This window comes from Diorhabda sublineata, chromosome 3 (assembly GCF_026230105.1).
Source record: "Diorhabda sublineata isolate icDioSubl1.1 chromosome 3, icDioSubl1.1, whole genome shotgun sequence".
NCBI lineage: Eukaryota > Metazoa > Arthropoda > Insecta > Coleoptera > Chrysomelidae > Diorhabda > Diorhabda sublineata.
In genome coordinates, this window is record NC_079476.1 from 30,596,890 (window position 1) to 30,616,516 (window position 19,627).

At 29.6% G+C, this 19,627-nt stretch overlaps 1 protein-coding gene across 1 annotated transcript; it reads right to left on the bottom strand.

The window, feature by feature from the left end:
* Positions 1-260: 260 nt before the first annotated feature.
* On the bottom strand, positions 261-18,917 carry LOC130441188 (guanine nucleotide-binding protein subunit beta-1). The gene is made up of 6 exons (XM_056774753.1): positions 18,636-18,917; positions 16,313-16,399; positions 13,089-13,298; positions 10,030-10,366; positions 9,606-9,917; positions 261-4,046 (listed from the first exon to the last, which is right to left on the bottom strand). Exons 2-6 carry the CDS (start codon positions 16,367-16,369, stop codon positions 3,940-3,942), a joined length of 1,023 nt encoding a protein of 340 aa, XP_056630731.1. The 5' UTR covers positions 16,370-16,399; positions 18,636-18,917; the 3' UTR covers positions 261-3,939.
* Positions 18,918-19,627: the final 710 nt, after the last annotated feature.

The following is a 19,627-nucleotide window of genomic DNA, read 5'->3' on the forward strand; positions in this document are numbered from 1 at the left end:
GATGTTCAACTGTATAGTCATAAAGACCATAAAGAAATTTAGTTTTATGTTTCCAAATCTTCTAGATTTTAGGTCTCTTCTGTTTCAAAATTACATTACAAAAACATAGCTAAAGATTTAAGAAATAAGAAATTAAAGAAAAAAATTAGTTCGAAGAAAACCCAAATAAGTTCACAGGTAAAAATATTGGCAAAATAAAGTTTGCAAACATATTTTTAATAGAAAATTATTAATTATATTGAAATCATGCAGAAAGTATTAAATCATTAACACATTTATGTTTAAATTATTTTATTAGGTACATTACAATATAACATATATGTTGCTATAGTATTCATACACCATACGCTTGTAAATCATTAACAATAAAAAAATGACAATTCTAAACTACATTTTGAAAAAACTGCACAATCACCTATCCGGTAGATATTTCCCAGTTTAGATGTATATTTATATAATGCAACAACAAATCAAAAATATATGCCGTATTCAATGAATATTTAGAATAAAATTTGTGCCTCCAGCTAGTTACCGCCATTAAACAAAGAGCAGTAATAGCTTTACAGAAGTCTAAGACAGCTCAAGGGAAATCAAAATGCTACATCAATGCTTTAAAATTGTGCCCTGAAAAATTGAAATTATAAAAGGCAATGATTTAACAGATTTTTCAGTTATATATTATCTTGTCTGTGGTATTTTCCTATTAATATAAAAACATTCATTCACGACTCGGAGCGGTTCTAACCTCAGAATTTCACTAATAAAAAAAGGAAATTCCAGATTAGGCGGATTAGTGATATACAGAAGAAACGCAAAATCACAAATCATTCTGCTGTTTCCTTTCTTTCTCATCCAAGACTTTACAGGACGAATTTCCTATAAATATTTGGATTACCTGTGCTACACAGGAAAAGTGTTTAACAATTTGACATCATTAACAAAATGTTATCCACGTAAATTTATAGAACAGTGAGTGTCCTGCAAAAATATGTTATTACTTGAAAGTTTACAACATACATAGTGCCTTTTATGCTACCGAAAACAATTTTGAGCCCTTAATATTTGGATGGATATATCGTATTATAGTAGAACAACGATTTAAACGAAAAATGATGTAGCAAACTTAAAAGATATATGGCTTCTCAAAAATAATCTTTCTCTTACAACCAGAATAAAATTTAGCTGGTGGTTGTCTTTTAAGTATGAAATTTCATTCAAGTAGTAGTATTTTATTGTATTGGTGCAAAACTTTCTGCACTAGTAGTTAGAGTGCCCTATTTGTATCACTCTTGACAACCCTAAGAATATGACAGTTAAGAGTTTGGGATTAGTAAAAATGTTACATGTTGCAACTTGTTCTCATTATTGACCAATATATTAACAATAACGAATTTTGGCGAACTCAGTGCAAAAATTTCATATGGTTGTTAATAGTGTTTAATCTCGCAAACTCGGAAAAGAGTAACTGAATAATTCGATGAGATTGGATCAGTTCAATATGCTAAGCGACGAAAAGTCATTACCCGAGTCTTGAAAAATAAATATTCCACCAAGTTCTTTACAGTGCATACCCATAAAATTTTTGTTTCTCAAAATAAAACTAAAGCCTTATTTTCTTGGGCAGTAAAAAGGGTTTGTGGAATACATTATAAAACATCAACAAGTGAATGTTTATTTTTTGAACAAAATCATCCATACACATTTTATTCTTGGTGGCTGTGTTAATTGCCTAAATTGACGAATTTAGAGTTAAAGGAACCCATAAGAAGTCAAGGAGCAATCAATACTGGCCTATCGATACCACGATACAATTCTTAATCAAAATTTAATTATTTGAACGTGAAGGTTTATGTTGACAACAAGCCCACAACTATCTGTGCAATACATGAGTGAATAAATGCTGTATTAATGAAATTCAGTCATAATTATGCAGGAAGCTCAGGAAAAATATCGATAAATGCGTGCGTATGTGGCAGAAAAGTAAAGGTCATTTGATGATGTACTATAACATGTACAATCTAAAAAATAATAACTGTTTTATATTTAATTCAAATCTTGCGTTAATTTTTAAACTTCCTTTATTATGTATGGGAATATTGAGTGCAAAAATCCTTTCTCTCTTTTAAAAAATCCTCTCTTTTAAGATATTATACTTTCACATTTTTAAACTTAAAATAATTTTGGAAGTGAAGTTTCCCATTTTAAACACAGTTTTAACCTTGTGAACGAATATATTTTAGTACTATATATATAAGAAATATATAAGTTAAGGGACAACCATAGTACAATAATTGTAAGTAGTTATTTATCTCCGATTCTTAACATTGTAAGGACATACCTCAGAAGCTTTGATAGAAATAAAATGATTTTTCTATTATTAACGTATTTAATTATTTTTCATAGATACACAGTTACTTAATCCATAATCCCAACATTATGCATTTCATGAAGGTAGATAGGGAGAATTTTTTTATAATGCTAATCCTCAAGAGAGGTAGATGGAGAATATTCTAAAGAGAAAAGCTTTTTTAATGGAACTGATAAGTGAGAATCACCCATTCATATAATCAAGATATACAGTAGAAAGATTCATTCGTTCAAAAAGATTTGTGTTCACTAAACCACAGAACAAATTCTAGAATGGTGACGTTTTCTATCACCGAAACAAAAAAGTATTGTTTATATCATTATTCTTTTGAATTTGTGATATATCCAAGTATTATAAAATAAATTGTTGTCTGTTGCATAAAGTATTTGTGATTTTAAAGCAGATCTTATTAAACCCTACTCAGTAGTCGTTCAATCATACAATTACTTGTTCTCATGCTCTCACTTACATACTCGAATAAATAATTTAAAATAATTATACATTTAGTTTTAAAGGCAATATGCCCCGCGATACGGTATGAAATTTTATAAAAAGACGTTAAAAATATCACGGGAGATATACCATATTATATATACTTGTGCAATCAAAATTTAAAAAAAAATCAAGTGAAATGTAGCTTTAAAAAAATGTTCATACCACTTACATTCAAGCTGAAGCTATATAGTCACGTGGGGGATGATAAAATCTTAAGATTCCTAAGAAACAAGACAAAAACATCATCAGAGGAACATATATGTACAGAATTGCGATGTCATAGAAAAAACACTGAGGTAAATAAAAAAAGTATAGCAAAATGGAACACTGTTCTTTCCAAAAAATTTATAGGCAGTATCTCAAACTATTTGATTCATAATCTGCCTGTTGTTCAACAAAGGAACCACGCCACAATCTACTCGACGATTATTGGTCTTCACATTTATTTGTGACGTTGAGATTATGGCACACTTTCAACATTTGGTTAAAATTTGTAGGACTAGTTTTGTGTTGAATCTGCCATCCGTTTTGTTCTAAAGCAGATTTGTTTTACTTTTTTGTTCTTCATCAAAGGAAGTTTTTACGCAGCTGGCCTTTTTTGGAGAAAGAGTGACCGAGAAACTGGCTCAACTGTATAAAAACAGTTCAGGATAAAGTACGGTACTTTTTAACTAGCTTGGTCATATTTTTGTACTTGGAACTAACCAAAATGAAAAATGGTACACTATACCAAACAACCAATATCTTCCATTTCTCACCTACATCAACAAGTAACAGAAAAAATACTGATTAACTTAAACGATATTAAATACTATACACAACATACATGGGCTAGCGCCTAAACTTGCAAAAATTTCACGGAAAATAACAACTTATCAACTAAAGAAATACAATCACAAAGCTAGACACATTTATGCTATTAACGGAAATAAGATAATAAAAATGCAATTGATATTGAAAAAATAGAACTATATATATAGTACACTTAAAATAAAAAAAGTTTCGATCTGAATAAATGCAATTTAACGTATATTGTGATGCAGGTGAGAAATTTGATGTTTTTTTGGCATCACTCTCTAATTCCAAATGCGTAGGAAACTGTCCCAAGAACCTGTCCCCACTGCCATTCCATTATCTGTTACTCCTAAACAACTAACGCGATTATCATGACCAGCTAATATTCCTGAAATCAAATACACAATAATTATTATACTTAGAATCACTAAGTTGCATTACATCCACATACAAGTTAAACTAACAGTAAGAAATAGATTGAAGTAATATTTTGTATCAGATTTTACATTTGATTGAACAAAAACTGTTATATTTGATGTTTAAGTTCCAATAGAAAATATAGAGTTGTGAAATATGCTACTAATACTTTATTTTGTAAAAGAGAGACTCTTATACATTCTATAGGCCAATCCAGATGACCCTCATTTTTTACAATTTATTTTTAATAAATTTTTTTGCTTCACCTAGAACAGTGTTTCCCAACCTTTTTTCGTCGGTACAGGTAGAAAAAAGCAATAAAATTTGATAGAATATATATAAATATTTTTCATATTGAAGAATAATTGTTTATATTAATCATGAAACATTTAAATAAAACATTAATATGATTAAAATGATGGCTATAAAAGATGAAAACGAGATAAATTTAACAAACTTTTTTACATTTAGAAAAACTTTTTATGGGATATTTCGTCGCTGTAAGTGCAAAAGGTCAAATGTCAAAATTTTCGATATTCTGTTTATTGGTGCTGAATGTGGCAAATTATGACCCATATCTGCTGGTAAAACATCTTATGTCATAAGCTGATTAGTATGGTATAGTTTCAGAAAGGTGTATGTTTTTTCATCTGATTTTTGTTATTGCAAATAGTTTTATGTTTGTGTTGATTTAAGTACTGGGAGACAACAAGTCAAGAACATCAATAAATTAGAAATCAGTCCAAAAAAGTATAGCCGTTGCCGAGGGTGAGAGCCACCTATCGAAAGAGAAAGTACCTGACATAAGAGCACCCTTGGAAGAAGTAACTGAGGACAATTTCACAGTTACAAGTCTGTTCTGTATAAGTGGAAAGTTATTTTTTTTTGAAAACATGTTTGAAGGAAACTCATTATAAACATTATTTGCTACCTAACTGTAACAGTCACTGTTTTGTTCATTAAATTTCTCTGATTAATATTCATATGTCTAGTTTTTTCTTAAAATATAAAATACAAAAGATCTTATGTTTAAAGGTGAAAGGTAGTATGTGAAAAAGTGTATATGTATGTAGTTGAAAAACGTCGTATGCATTTAGAAATCACTGAATTATTAAGTTATTCATTTCAAACTCCTCCCATGTGTTTTTATGCTTAAAAAGCAGTTAAATAATTAGTAGTATACTTGCTTGACTTTTGGACATACGACATTTTGCACTTACTGCGACGATTTGTGACTGTTTGATAGAACAAAGCAATACAAAGTTAGGCTCAATATACGACAATTTCAGTCTGCAATTAACCTGTTTCTGTATTTATCATTAAGGTAAGCATATGTTGATAAACCTTTCTCACATAGATATGTCGTGCAAAATGGTAATAGAGCTTCAATGACTTTTTTTGACAGAACAAGATATTCATTTTGTGAACTGAGCTAAAAGTCAATTAAAGACTGATCTTTAAAAGTTCCTTGAATGGATTACATATCCAGTTGTTTAAGATGAATATTGCATCTGTTTGGAAAATAGTCATCAAAAGTTAATCGAAGATAGTTCAGATTTTAACATATACTCCTTTTAATTTTGTCATTACGTTTAATTGAATTTTCTGATAAAAAAGTGCTGACAGAATCGAAATATATCCATACTCATTCATCTGCAGGCATTGGATGCAAAAATTGATTATTTTCAACATAGCTTCAATTCTATTATGTACACTGAAAATGGTGACACCCTCACCTTAGAAATTCAGTTTACAAAAAATGTCAGCTAAATATGCAAGCTTTTGCAGCCAAAGAACATCGGATATACCAGAAGAAAAATGAAATGGATGATCAATAAAAAATACTTGAACATTGGACTTCAATTCAAACAAACGCGTTGAAACTTTACTACGGGAAATCCATCAACTTCTGTGTGAAGTAGTAAAGAAACGTTCACAAAACACTTAAAGTAGTAGATTGCAGGAATACGCTTACATATGAATGAATACAACAATGATTCCATTTAGTTTTCTCCAGTTTTGTAGGTTTTCAAAGGTTTTGCAAATAGTACATCTTCTTGGACAATATTCGTAAAAACAAAAAATATCTAACGTATACAAGCAAGACTGCAACATTTGTTACATCCATAGATTCGTCAAGTTGAATTGCAAGATAATTCAATTTAGTTCTTATTAGAAGTCATTAATTCTATGAGAAACCGTGTTTGATAATGGAGCCAGCTCAATTTTGTTTGCTGCCTTTTCTTGCAATTCTATAATTAGTAAATTATGCTTCAAGGGCCATTTTACTATCTTTATATGAAATCAAGAAAAAAGAAATGCCACACTTTTTGATATTTTCTATGCTGCTGGCAGGAACGTCTTTACATATAACACAAAGTGGTTTGTGTTCGAACTCATCCCTAATGTAATGAAAACCCAATTGTAGATAGTTGATGTCATATTTTCGCCTTTTTCATTTTCTATAATAATTTCCTTTATTTTTCGTCTGGTGAAAAGGTACTTCACTACGGCTTTCAGTACTATCATCTTAATTATGATGTCTCATTTCTAAACGACCCGTTTTTAACCATCAATCCATAATATAAATAAACTATAATAATTAAATAAATAATTATTCAAACATCTACACTAGAGTTTGACAGTGACAGTATCACTATCACTCAAGCTTTACAAGTGCTAAACCTACATATGCAATAAGTTATAATATAAAAAAAGTTAAATGTTTGTAAAAAGAGAATAGTACTTGATTACCTATATAATAGGAATAAATTATAATGTGAAGTATAAATTTTTTTATATCATTTGATATTAATGAAGTGATTTTGAAAAACAAATAAGGAAAAAAAATATTTTAGATATCTTAACAAATAAGCAGCTAACAATCTGTTTTACAGTGGGTGTGTACTTTAATTTTTGTTTTTTTTTTTTGGATAGGAAAATATATTTATCCTGTTTCTTAACAAGCTGGCACTCCTATATGTATACAATATACTTATGAGAATAGGAAAATAAAAAAAATCCTTATCATTATTGTCTTTGAATAAATATATGATTTATTGGTTTGAAATAGTACTAGGAAAATGATTATGACCACAATACAATTATACTTATCAGTAATATTTTATACAATGAATAACTTTTTACTTTTATCCAATTAAAACACTATAGATTATTTCCTATTATTTTTAAGAATTAACTGATTCCTTATTTAATTAAATTAATAACACAATTATTCCAAAATGTGATTAAACAGTATGTCAAAGCTTGGGTTAATAAATAAAAATTAGAGAACAAAGTTATCATGTATTTACTATCAAACAATTTATGAAGCTGTTCGCCGAGATCCAGATGCATTATTTGGATTTATTGATATGGAGAAATCTTTGACATAGTACCGAGGGCAAAAATATGAGAATGCTTAGAAATAAGAAAAATATATGAGCTTATATAAATGAAATGTGAATATGTTATTGGTAAAAATTTAATTTCAGAGGCTTTTATAAGCACAGAAGTAAGAAAAGGAGGTGGCTTGGTCCAATGCATTTCAACATATTTATTGATGATATAATAAATACTTGTTCATCTAACTCAAAGAAAGTGCATGTTGAATACAAAAACCTGCAAATAATAAATATATCTGAGGAAGCATATGCTGATGATATGGTCCGTATCGCAGTAAACATCTACAGAAAAACTTAAGACATCTGGAACAACACACTAAAGCAGGTCGGTATGACAACAAATGTAGAAAAGACTGCAGTAATGACATTCACACAAGAAACAATAAACATAAATAGAAGGACATAGAATAAAACCGGTGAGCACATTTAAATACTTTGGAACTGAAATATAAAATATTCCAAGAGAATTAAAAATGCCTTAAACACTTTTCACAGCATAAAGAACTGTTGGATAAATAAAAAAAAGGTCCCAAGCAATACAAAATTACAGTTGTGAAACATGGATTCTCACAATACAGAAAAAAATGCATTGCAAGCTGCAGAGATGAAATATTTCAGAAGTTTGAGAGGTGTTACAAAAAATTACCAAATACGACAAAATCTGGAAATTATGGCGCTGACGAAATTCATTGAGCAAAGACTGTTAAGTTGGTGGGATCATTTACAAAGAAAGGAAGATTGGAGTCCAGTGAAGAAAGTGTGTGAAGCAAAATTAGGCTAAAACAAAAAAAAAAAAAAGAAAAAGACCTAAAGCGACATGGGACAAAGTAATTGGTACTATACTTGAGAAAAGGGGCAGAACATGAAGAAAAACAAAAATAACAACAAAATAAAAAAGAATGGACAAAATTTGTATATAGTATATAACTATATACTAAATGGAGTTTTTTTGTAACTTATATACATAAATTTGAGTATGACATTCATTTGGTTTAAAGGACATATTGAAATACATGGTAATGAAACAGCTGATCGGTTAGCAAAAGATTCAGTACTAAATGGAGTTTTTTGTAACGTATATACAGGAAGAGATGCTATCAATTCAATAAAAGATAAAATTTACTAATCTTGGCAGAAACACTGGGATACTGCCTCGTGGTCCTCAAATAACAAATTTCAAATTTATCCTACTTTACCCTCAACCCCGAACTATATTTCCAAATACACAACTTCGAAATTTTACTCAGCAAGTATACTTAGAATGAAGACTGGTCATGGGAGATATCCCGCCCATCATGCCAGGCTGGATATTATACAATCATCAGTCAGTACCTGCGATGATAATTCTTGTGCTGATCTCAATCCCATTTTTCCGGATGCAGCAATCAGATTCATAAAACAATTTGTTGCAGTTACTTGTTAAACAACCCCATGATATAAAGACTACAAGGTGTGCTATAGCGCACTAGCTGGGAAGCAGCCAATGAGAATTCGTTCCTAAAACGACGCGCCAATTTGAAACATTTGAATTTAATACATGATGTAAAAACTACAAGGTGTGCTATTGCAAAACAGCTGGGAAGCAGCCAATGAGAAATCTCATTGGCTCTTGAGAGATGCGCAGAACGAGTCGAAAATGAGCTTTCGAGAAGAACACACCTTGTAGTCTTTACATCATGCTACTCCCTACCTCTAAACGTCACACACCTTTTAAACATAGATAACCGACAAAACTTAAATCTATTGGACTTGCTTCCAAGCCATTTTCTTTCACACACTCACACACACATTAACAGATTTGCGGTTGGTTGAAATGTTTTGCATGATCCACCATTCCGTTGCAGTGTGAATGGAACCATAATCATATCTTGTAACGTTACATTTGTAACAGTACCCCTACAAACATCCCATCCCACGTTTTCCCCTAAATTTGGAGGAAAACCCGTAAGTTGGGAACCCTGATATGTGGATCCGATTATATATATATGAAATGCTTGGAAATATATCGTAAGTATGTGATGGATATTAATAATTAATTAAGATCAAGAGGCATATATCAGGAAAAGTGCAAGTTTTGAAGGGGAGAGGCACGGTGAATAGTAAGAAATAGAAATAGAAGAACTTACCTGCTCTTTCTGTTTTCATAGAGTCCCATACATTACAATTGAAATCGTCATATCCAGCAAGCAATAATCTTCCAGATTTGCTAAATGCGACGCTAGTAATACCACAAATAATGTTATCATGGCTATACATGGCCAATTCTTGGTCTGCTCTAATGTCGAACAATCTGCATGTAGCATCATCGCTCCCAGTAGCAAAGGCGAAACCATTGGGGAAAAACGTAACGGCGTTGATGTCGGATTCGTGGCCTGGAAATGTCTGTTTGCAAAGACCTTCTCGAATATCCCAAAGTTTTGCTGAAGCGTCACATGCCCCTGAAATAAAAGTTGTTGAAAAATATATATATTGTAGGAGATGATAGATTCCCAGTTTATTATTATTTATAAAACGTGATAAAAAGTGTTAGTCAGCTAAAAAATTACTAACCTGATACAAATGTGCGCATATCTGGAGACAAAGATAGAGACATAACATCCCCCGTATGTCCTAAGAATGAAGTGACTTGTTGCCCAGTTTCAATATCCCAAAGCGCGCAAGACATATCTCCCGAGCTAGTAACTATCTGGTTATCATCTAAGAAACGGCAGCAAGAAAGATAACCTGTATGGCCAGGCAATTCTCGGCTTACTCGCACATTGCCTTCTCTAGTCTTTAGGCTATAGATAGAGCATATATTATCTAAACCACCACAAGCAACAAAGTTGCCAGATGGTGCATAAGCACAAGTCATCACCCATGATGATCTAAGGGGGATTGCATGTACCTGAAAATGGATTAAGTTTTATATTTCACTTAATTTCGATTAATAATTTATCAAACAGCAAAGATAAATTTGTCATTGGGATACAATCAAAACATTCTACTATCAGTTTATAGACTTAAATGGTTTCTTATCTAATATTTACTTATCACAACATTCAGTAAAAATATAACTTCTGATATTTTTCTGTAGAATGAATTCATAAGGAGCCAAAATTAACTTTTAAATGTAGACTATTAGATTTTTTTAGGTTTTAATTTACGTTGTTTTATGACAAAATTTACTGAAGAATAGACTTCTGGGGCTTTGATTCAAAAGATATGATTACAATTTAATTTGCGATATGTTTTTTTTTATTTTAATAGTACATTTTGTTTGTTCTTAAGATGTACGGGGGCATGAGAAGAGACGAATTTATAGTATCTCTAGTTCCAAATTCAAATAAAACTAATTGTGGATCACTTCCCTCCAGAATTTCCTCCTCAATTTCAGCATTAATGGAAATGAATAAATTAATTACGAATAATGATGCTCTACAACGAAATAAAATCAATAGAATGAGGGAAAGGAAAAATTATTGCGTTGAACTGAATTAAGAAAGTTGTTGATGGAATTACCAAAAATGGAGTCTCATTATTGTAGTTTCATCGAGTAAGAAGAATTTGGATCCAATTTATCAAAGCAAAGCTGCATTGTATGTTGAGTACTGAGCAGATAAGAACATTCAATCTCTTTTCTTAAAAACTTTTCATGAAAAGTTTCATGAAATAATCTAGGAGTATATTCTCCAAAAAAAGATCAATGTGACCTTTATGTCTCATATAATTATATTATTTATTATACAATCCACACGTTGCTAGAAAAAATAGACACGCGATGGAAAGTCTTTAGACAAAAGTAATGACCGGCTTATTTTCACAATGAAACTTACTTCTTTGTCCAATGCTTAAGGCATCAAAAATTGATGGTCCACAACTTTACCTTGTATAATTAGATAACAATATGCATATTGCTTTTTATAGTACAAAGCTGAAGGAAAAGTGACTCAAATGAATTTGCAACAATTTTGTACAATTTCATCAAATCCAATGTATCAGAAGGGAAAGAAATTATTTTGTAGTGATAGATGCGTCGCGCAAAATAAAAACGTAACTTTGTCAAACGCATTACTGAATCTATCAATAAACAAGGGCATAGTTATTACTTAGAAATACTTGGTAAGTGGACATACACAGATGGAATGAATTCAACAATTGAGCGAAAAATCCATAATAGAAAAATTTATTCGCCTGCTGGGTATATTGCTGCTTATAAATCGTCTCGCTTAAATCCTCGAGCCTATCAAGTTGAATATTTAAATCTTTTTGGCACCAAAATACCACACTTCCATTCATCCTGGATATAAAATAGGAGATCCTCATTTGTGTGACCTGATAAAAAATTATACTACAAACTGAATTTTGATGACAATTGGGTGGTATTGGAAAAAAGACTAAGTCGAAAAAGTCAAGAAGTTGGTGCTATACTTCCTCTTTATAAAAATCCCCTGGCGATTAAAAAAAGTAAATATGACCATTTACAGCAACTGAAGGAAGTAATACCTACAGACTATCATCTTATTCATGATACTCTGCCGTTTGAAGAAGATTAATTTTTCAAAGTGTTTTATATTATCATTTTATATATTTATTCTTTTTATTAATATTGAATGTAGTCAGAATTGAAAACAAATAAAACCTACCCTCTAGAATGTCTTGTTATTTTGGTTCAAAACCTTGTATGTCTGGCTATAACGTTTATAATTATATATTTTCTAGTAGAAATTATTGTAAACAAGTCATAACCAACTGTAATTATTGATTAATGAAAGATCAGTTTACATAATTGGTGTATGGAACTTCATACAGGTTTGTCATTCCTCCTGCAAAATTAGTCAAAACTGATTTGAAAGTAAGGGGACGATATACTCAAACTTCTTTCCAGTTTTAAACTTGGATTCTTTCAGTTAATAAATGTATATGAAATAATTTTGGTATTTTGTAGTTTCCTTGATATTAGTATTAATTTTATGGAATAATTAACATATAAATGTAAATCTCATATAATTTCAATAAAATTTATTTGCTTGAAACCCAGATACTGACTCACACTTACTTTTTATGTCACACTAATGTGTCATATTACACAATCTAACATATCTTGATAACCCAAATCACTTTCAATCTCAGAAGACCTTTACTTAGTTATGAAAACGTTCATTAGACATTGTACTTGCCTTAAAGCAGCAGTTGTTAAAAATATGTTCAGTATGAATATCAAAATTCCAGATATTCCAACTTATTAATAATTTTTGCTCGAACTTTTCAAAAGACACAAATAATACTATTTTGAAATCAATGATCTTAATCTTTTGGGATTAGTTGAAAAGTTCTTGGTACATAAATTCACATAAAGAGTTTTACTTTCGAAGATGAAAATAATAAAAAATATGAATAGCAAAAGTGGAAAGATTGGGATATTCAAAATCAGAAGCACTAATTAAATATACAATACTGATTGTAGAAAAACCATGAATGAATATGAAACAAAAAATAACACAAGAAAAAAAGTAAGACAAACTAATCAAAGGGCAAATTGAAAATTGCTGATTTTGAAAAAAAAATTACAGTAATGTTGCTACCAATAGTATCTGTGTACAAAGAGTTAGGTGTATTTGAAAACAAACCTTATTTGTGGTGTGACTGTCCCATACAATAAGTTTACCATCCTGTGATGCGGAAACAAGATTTCTCGAGTCTGAACCCCAATGCATAGCATAAATCTTTGCCAAATGGCCTCTGAGAGTGCGCCTAGTTCGCATCTGCACCCGACCAATTGGTTCAAGACTGGCAGTTGCCTGCACCAGTGATGTGTCACAAGCCGCTTTGCGGGCATCCTATGAAAAAAATAATAAAGAAATTATTATAGGTTGATTAATAATGTGAACTATTTTTCAAAATATTTATTATGGAAATTCTTCAATTTTCATAGGAATTTTTTTATTAGCTTATGTTTTCTTATTATTTTTAATTATAATATTTATATTCATACTTAGCACTCTAGGTTATTTTTCTATTCCAATGGAATTATTTGCAAAGGAATGCATGAAAATATTGAACTGAAGGTCATATCATTGTAACATGAACTTAGTTATAAACATTTTTCTATGCTTTTGTTATTTTTAATAGTAGATATACAATATTTTACAAGTAAATTTCGGTTTAATAAAAGTAAAAGTAAATGATAAAAAAAACAAATAAAAACGGTGGTTAAATTTCCAGACAGTTGAAGAAAGTCGAAATGACTGGTGATTGAAATACATTCATTATTAGCTTTAAGTTATTAATATTAATTGTGAAATATACCAAAGTTTCTCAGATGTTAAAATGCATTTGAAGTTCTCTAAAGTATCATAGAATAGATAAATCCAAACAGTTTTTTCCATTTAATTTTGTTGAAGAGTTGTGAACAACAGCATCTTGTTTCTTATGATTATACAAACCTCATAACTTTGCTGTTGCATGTTTGTATATTATTAATTAGCTTATTATTAAAAAAAAACTCTTCATTTTCTTTCAAAGTTATAAAAGTAAATTGAGAAAAAGTGCGCTCTAGGCTTATATATATATATTACTATCTACAACTGTTTTAAGTAAGTTTTCAATTATTTAATTATTGATCTATAAATAATACTTGATACATATCTTTGAAATCAATAATAATAAGATTGATAATTTGATTTAATATCAATGAGAGAAAATCAAAACATGAAATTTACACACTTTTCAATGAGTCAACAATCAGCACATTTATAAAGAAGGTTACAATGGTTTTTTAGAATGAATGGACAAAAACAGACTTTTGAAACGAGTTGCATGGCAGATACCAGAGGGCAAGAGAGAAAGAGGTAGACCAAAAAACGGCGGAGGGAAGTAGCAAGGAACTGAAATAAGTAGAGAGAAATTACAAAGCTATGGACCTAAAAGGTCTGCATATATATATATATATATATATATATATATATATATATATATATATATATATATATATATATATATATATATATATAAACCCAACACGTTGATTGGGAGGAAAAGAAGTCGTAATCCTGTTAAATGGAAACATTTGTCATATATACAATGCAGATGCCGTCAAAATTGCAATCAAAAAATTATTTCGGATGAGAGAGAGGCTGTCATGAAAGAATTTTATAGTTTATTTCCTCAACTTGACCAAAGTATTTTCTTAAGAGGTTGTATCAAAGTTAACCATCACAGGGCTTCCAGTAAATTGGCTTAAAATATGCTGGATAAAGTTAGAAGGGTCCAAACCCTATCTCATACAATTCAAATGTGACTATATGAAGATACAGAATTTCAAGCCATTAATATAAGAAAATCTTTAGTGGGTAGACTGCAAAGTTTGAAAAATATAGATCAGCTTTTATTATAGTAGGTAGAAGGTAGAACTGTGACAAAGTAAAAATGGAGAGACATGATGGACTTGCTAAAATTCATTCCTCCTGATTACTATAAGAACTTGTCAACAAATCGAAATGACGAATCCTCCCATACAGCTGACGAAGAAGACATTATTTATAATATTGCTGAATCATCCCAAATAATAATGCCGCTAACATAAAGCTGCTATGAACTAATTACAAAAATTATATTATAACCGAACTGCCAACATTCATTTTTATGGAAAAGCTGTGATAAAAATGTATAATAATTAACTTTTTCTGTAATAAAAAACTTAAAAATGTAAGGACTAAATTTAACTTTATTACTTTTTTCAGTTGCCAAATCGATTAACTTCACCAGTCACATAAAAACTCTAACATTACTGATGATTGTTTGTTGGCTATTCTTTCTTATTAATTTTATATACAGTTAGTTTAAAGCTATATCTGCAGTTATGCGTTCTTGCATTCTAGATTATATATTTGAATTCATATTATCAGAGGAATTTTTAAAAACAATATACATTTCATCATCGTGTTTCTCAACTTTTCGTTTTATGGAGTTAATCAATGTGTGCACTGAGCGGCTCATATATATATATATATATATATATATATATATATATATATATATATATATATATATATATATATTACCTATGCAGTATATGTCAATATCTCAATATAATGAAATGAAATAATGATTGGCTGATTTTTCAAAAAAATGTATTATTAAACATAGCACAATGTGTTTCAGTTCCTGTAACTACATTGGATATTCATATTATCGTACACAAATTCATATTCACTATGTCAATTACTATTTTGTCAGTCAGTGACTGAATTAAAAATAATTAACCCACCTTTGTTGTTTTTTTTGATGTTTTACAAAGGTACACTAAATTATATGTTGAAATCTGACTAGGCCAGTGACACATTCATACAATCTGATATATTATTTTTCAGCTCATAGAGTTCCATAAAATATGTTTCCAGACAGTTATTCTTAATTAAAACATTTGGTGCTTAGCTGCATTTAATATAATTAGTGCAATATTTTTCAGTGCTAAAACATTTTAAACTAGATGTAATTGTTGAATGATGAACTGTTCTTCCTTCTCCCCCTAAAAGCCTTCTCTACTGAGTTTGGTTGCTTGAAGGATGAGGGAGTTGCTTGGATATCTTTTTTCTGCCTATGATTTCAATAGCATTGATCTTTTAATAGTCCTTGTTTCAAATGTGTTAACAACTAGGGACCTTAACCTCGTTAACAGTAACAGTTTTACCCATGAACAAAAACTATCAAATAAACTAATGCACAATATATATGGTACTAAGTAATAATGAAACATGGAGGTGTGATAAATAGATTTTATATTAACAAATCCATTTCTTCTGGAGTAGGTTAGAGTTTGAATTTGAATATAAAATTAAGCCATCTAACTTACTCTGATTGCATTTTTAAGAGTTTCAGCTTCTTGCCTAAGAGAATCCAATTCGTTCATACTGTTTGACACTAAACAAGTTTATTCCTCCTGGAAAACAAAACAAGTTTATATAACAGCTTAAAAGTGTAAAAAATACATAACATAGGAAAACTGTTGATTATTTTGCACAATTTTTGTTTAAATTAATTAGCAAATTAATGTCACATAAATATCTTTATTTAGTCCATTCTTCAAATCATCAATAAATATTATGATGTATAGTTTAAAATATGGAATATTTTCTCCAATCAATGCCATTTATTATAATTTAAACAGTATTACAAGGTCACCCTAGATAAAGGGAGATAACATCACTATTTGTTAAAATTAATACCCTGTAGTGTAAAATAGTTAACATAATATTTAACATTAAAAGCTACTGAAACATTTTACAGGGTACAAAATCCAAATATACATATTATTGTAGTACATTGAGCTGACAATAATGATTATTTACATACAAATATATCATGATTATTATATTTATAGCAACTACTTAGTTATTTTCCAGTTATTAAGTGGCTTCCTTTTCACAAGGCTACTATTTTCTCTTTCAACTACATATTTATCAAATTCTTTATTATACTAGGATATTGAACAATTTCATTTTGGAATTTTGAATGTAAACATTACATATATTTGAATAATCTCTCTATAAGCCACTTCCTGTAAGTATATTTTGGTTACTCACTGCATGAGCTATATTCTGTTTGAATATCCTTTCAAAATGTTAATTACTAGTTTCCTTTCTTTCTTATATATCCTTCTCAAGTTCATAAAGTCATCAATGTATGGAATAAAAAGATAATTTGCAATGGATTATAGATACACTTTGCAAGATAAACCACAGAATTAATTTAATGTTATCTTATTTAATATTACCAATTTAACAATATTTTCAGCATGAAATAAATATAAATTTTCTAATAAAGTAAAGATGCATCATGAGACATTTAAAAAGTTTCAACTCCATTAGGATGTGGATGTTCAAATTGTATAACTCAAATTTCCTCTGAAATGTCCTTGAGATAAGGAAAAAAACAATTGTCAATTCTGAATAATAGGATGTTGATCAATCAGTCAAAGTTCTATGACCTGGGGAACAATATAATTGCACTATAGAAAGTATGATAAAATAATTGGGTTCAATACTTAATGTTATTCATATGACAAGGAATAATTTATTAATCATAAATAAGCAAAAAAAAAAAATAATTTTACTGTTATTTACGATATGGTTTGATGGAGAGTTAATATTATTTTAGTATCTAAATTCGGATAAAAATAATTCACCTGAGTAAGAAAAAACGTTTTCTCTACTTTTCATCAGCAATCAACATGCAGAAAAAAGGGGAATAGCAGTTTCTTGAAATGAGGTCAGTATATTAAAAATACTTTGGTAGATGAAAATTTCAAAATTGCTATAAAGTAAAATGCACCATGAATTTGTTTTTGATAGGATTTAGTACAAAAGTATTATTTTACAATCATACACAATATTTTTCACTTCGAAAACAAATAATCTTATTAATTTATACACAAGTAATACCAAAAATTTTTATACCATAATTTAAAACAATAAACTGAATCAACAGATAATCATCTTAGTAGAGTCGATTCTGCTCCAGTATTATAAAAAAAAATTGATTTGACCACACATTATTGGCATTAAAATACTAGAAATAATGATGTTTCAATGGTTTTACAAACCAAAAAAGGTCAATATTTCAGAGCTTCATAAAAAATACTTTCAACTGTTATTTTTTCGTGGAATCTTATTAAACTTTCAAACATTTTATCATTACCAATATGATAAGTGATTAATAACTATCAGAAATGATATCTCTAAGTAAATATAGTAGTAGCACAAGAATAGTCGAATATGGAAAAGTAAAATAAATTTTACAGAATTTTGAAAAAATCTCATTATGAATTTAGTTACAAAGATGATATTTGAACTTCCCGCCGTCAAATTATTAAGAATTGCTTTGGACACACCTACAACTGAATTTGAAGTTATAAACATTGGGGTGATATCTTAACTTCACGGACATGGTTTATATTATTATGTAATAAACTAGCATTGATTTTGGAAAACAAAATTTCGATATGTAAAGCTACTTGAAAAGCAAACAGGATTTGAAATAATAATTTGACAGCCGCCATGACAGTCCCTGCACCTGCTATTAGACTTTTATTTCCATATTAAGATCTGCTGCCGAAAATTACACACAAGCTTACTAATCGTAAACCTACTAGATTACCAAGTAATTGTAGAACTTACTTTCCAAAGTTCTACACCGTCCTACGCCAATCACCTATATAACTATCCAATAATGCTCGGAAAATCACAACCACATCGGTTTACATGCATAGAAAATATATTGTCCACTCCTAATATTCATGTAGAATTTGTTTTTTAAGGTCTCATAGATAATAACGCATAACACGCACAATTTGTACACTAATATTCCAATTATCACTGAATTTTTCGCCACTATCTTTCCTTGGGCGCGGTGAATACGACCGGTACCGTCCCTTCTCGTCTATCTATCGTAACGATTATGGACCCGATTTGTGACGTCAGTGCTTCCATCTTGCGCATCAAGTGCCATCTTCAGGAAATAGATAAAAACTGATATTGATTTAGAGAATCGTTATCTATACTGTATATTCCACCACAGAAATCTTCTTATTTTCAAGTTTACGATACAATTATTGAAAAATTTATTTTAAGTGATGTTAACCAATACTTCGATGGCCGTGAGCATGCAAGTTATTAAAATTATAAAAATACCTTCATGTTAGTGCTCAATTTATTTTAAGAAATTTGCGATCATTTTTACGCAAAAAAATCACAAAGTTTGTAGATTTTCAAAATGCAATAACATCTAAAATAATCTGCAATTTCATTGTTTGAATTTACACCGTCGAAAAAATGCAATAATTAATAACGATTTTTTCATAGATAGGAGCATTTTTTTTCCTTTCAATGCGCCAATTTTCAATTTTACTTAAAAAAATATTAATGAATGTACGTCGGTAAGAAGTAAAATAATTCATTCAATACTAATCGAATGAACTTGATGTAATAAATTTATTTCACATTTTGAAAGTGTTAAATTTATTTTTTGAAAAATAATAATAAAGTTGGCTTCATCATGTTTAATTGTTTGGATATGTGAAATTGAATGTGACCATTAGTTTTCCCCCTTTGAAATTTTCGCATAGGTAGGTTAATTTGGTAAATTAATCTTTCACATTACAGTAAACCGC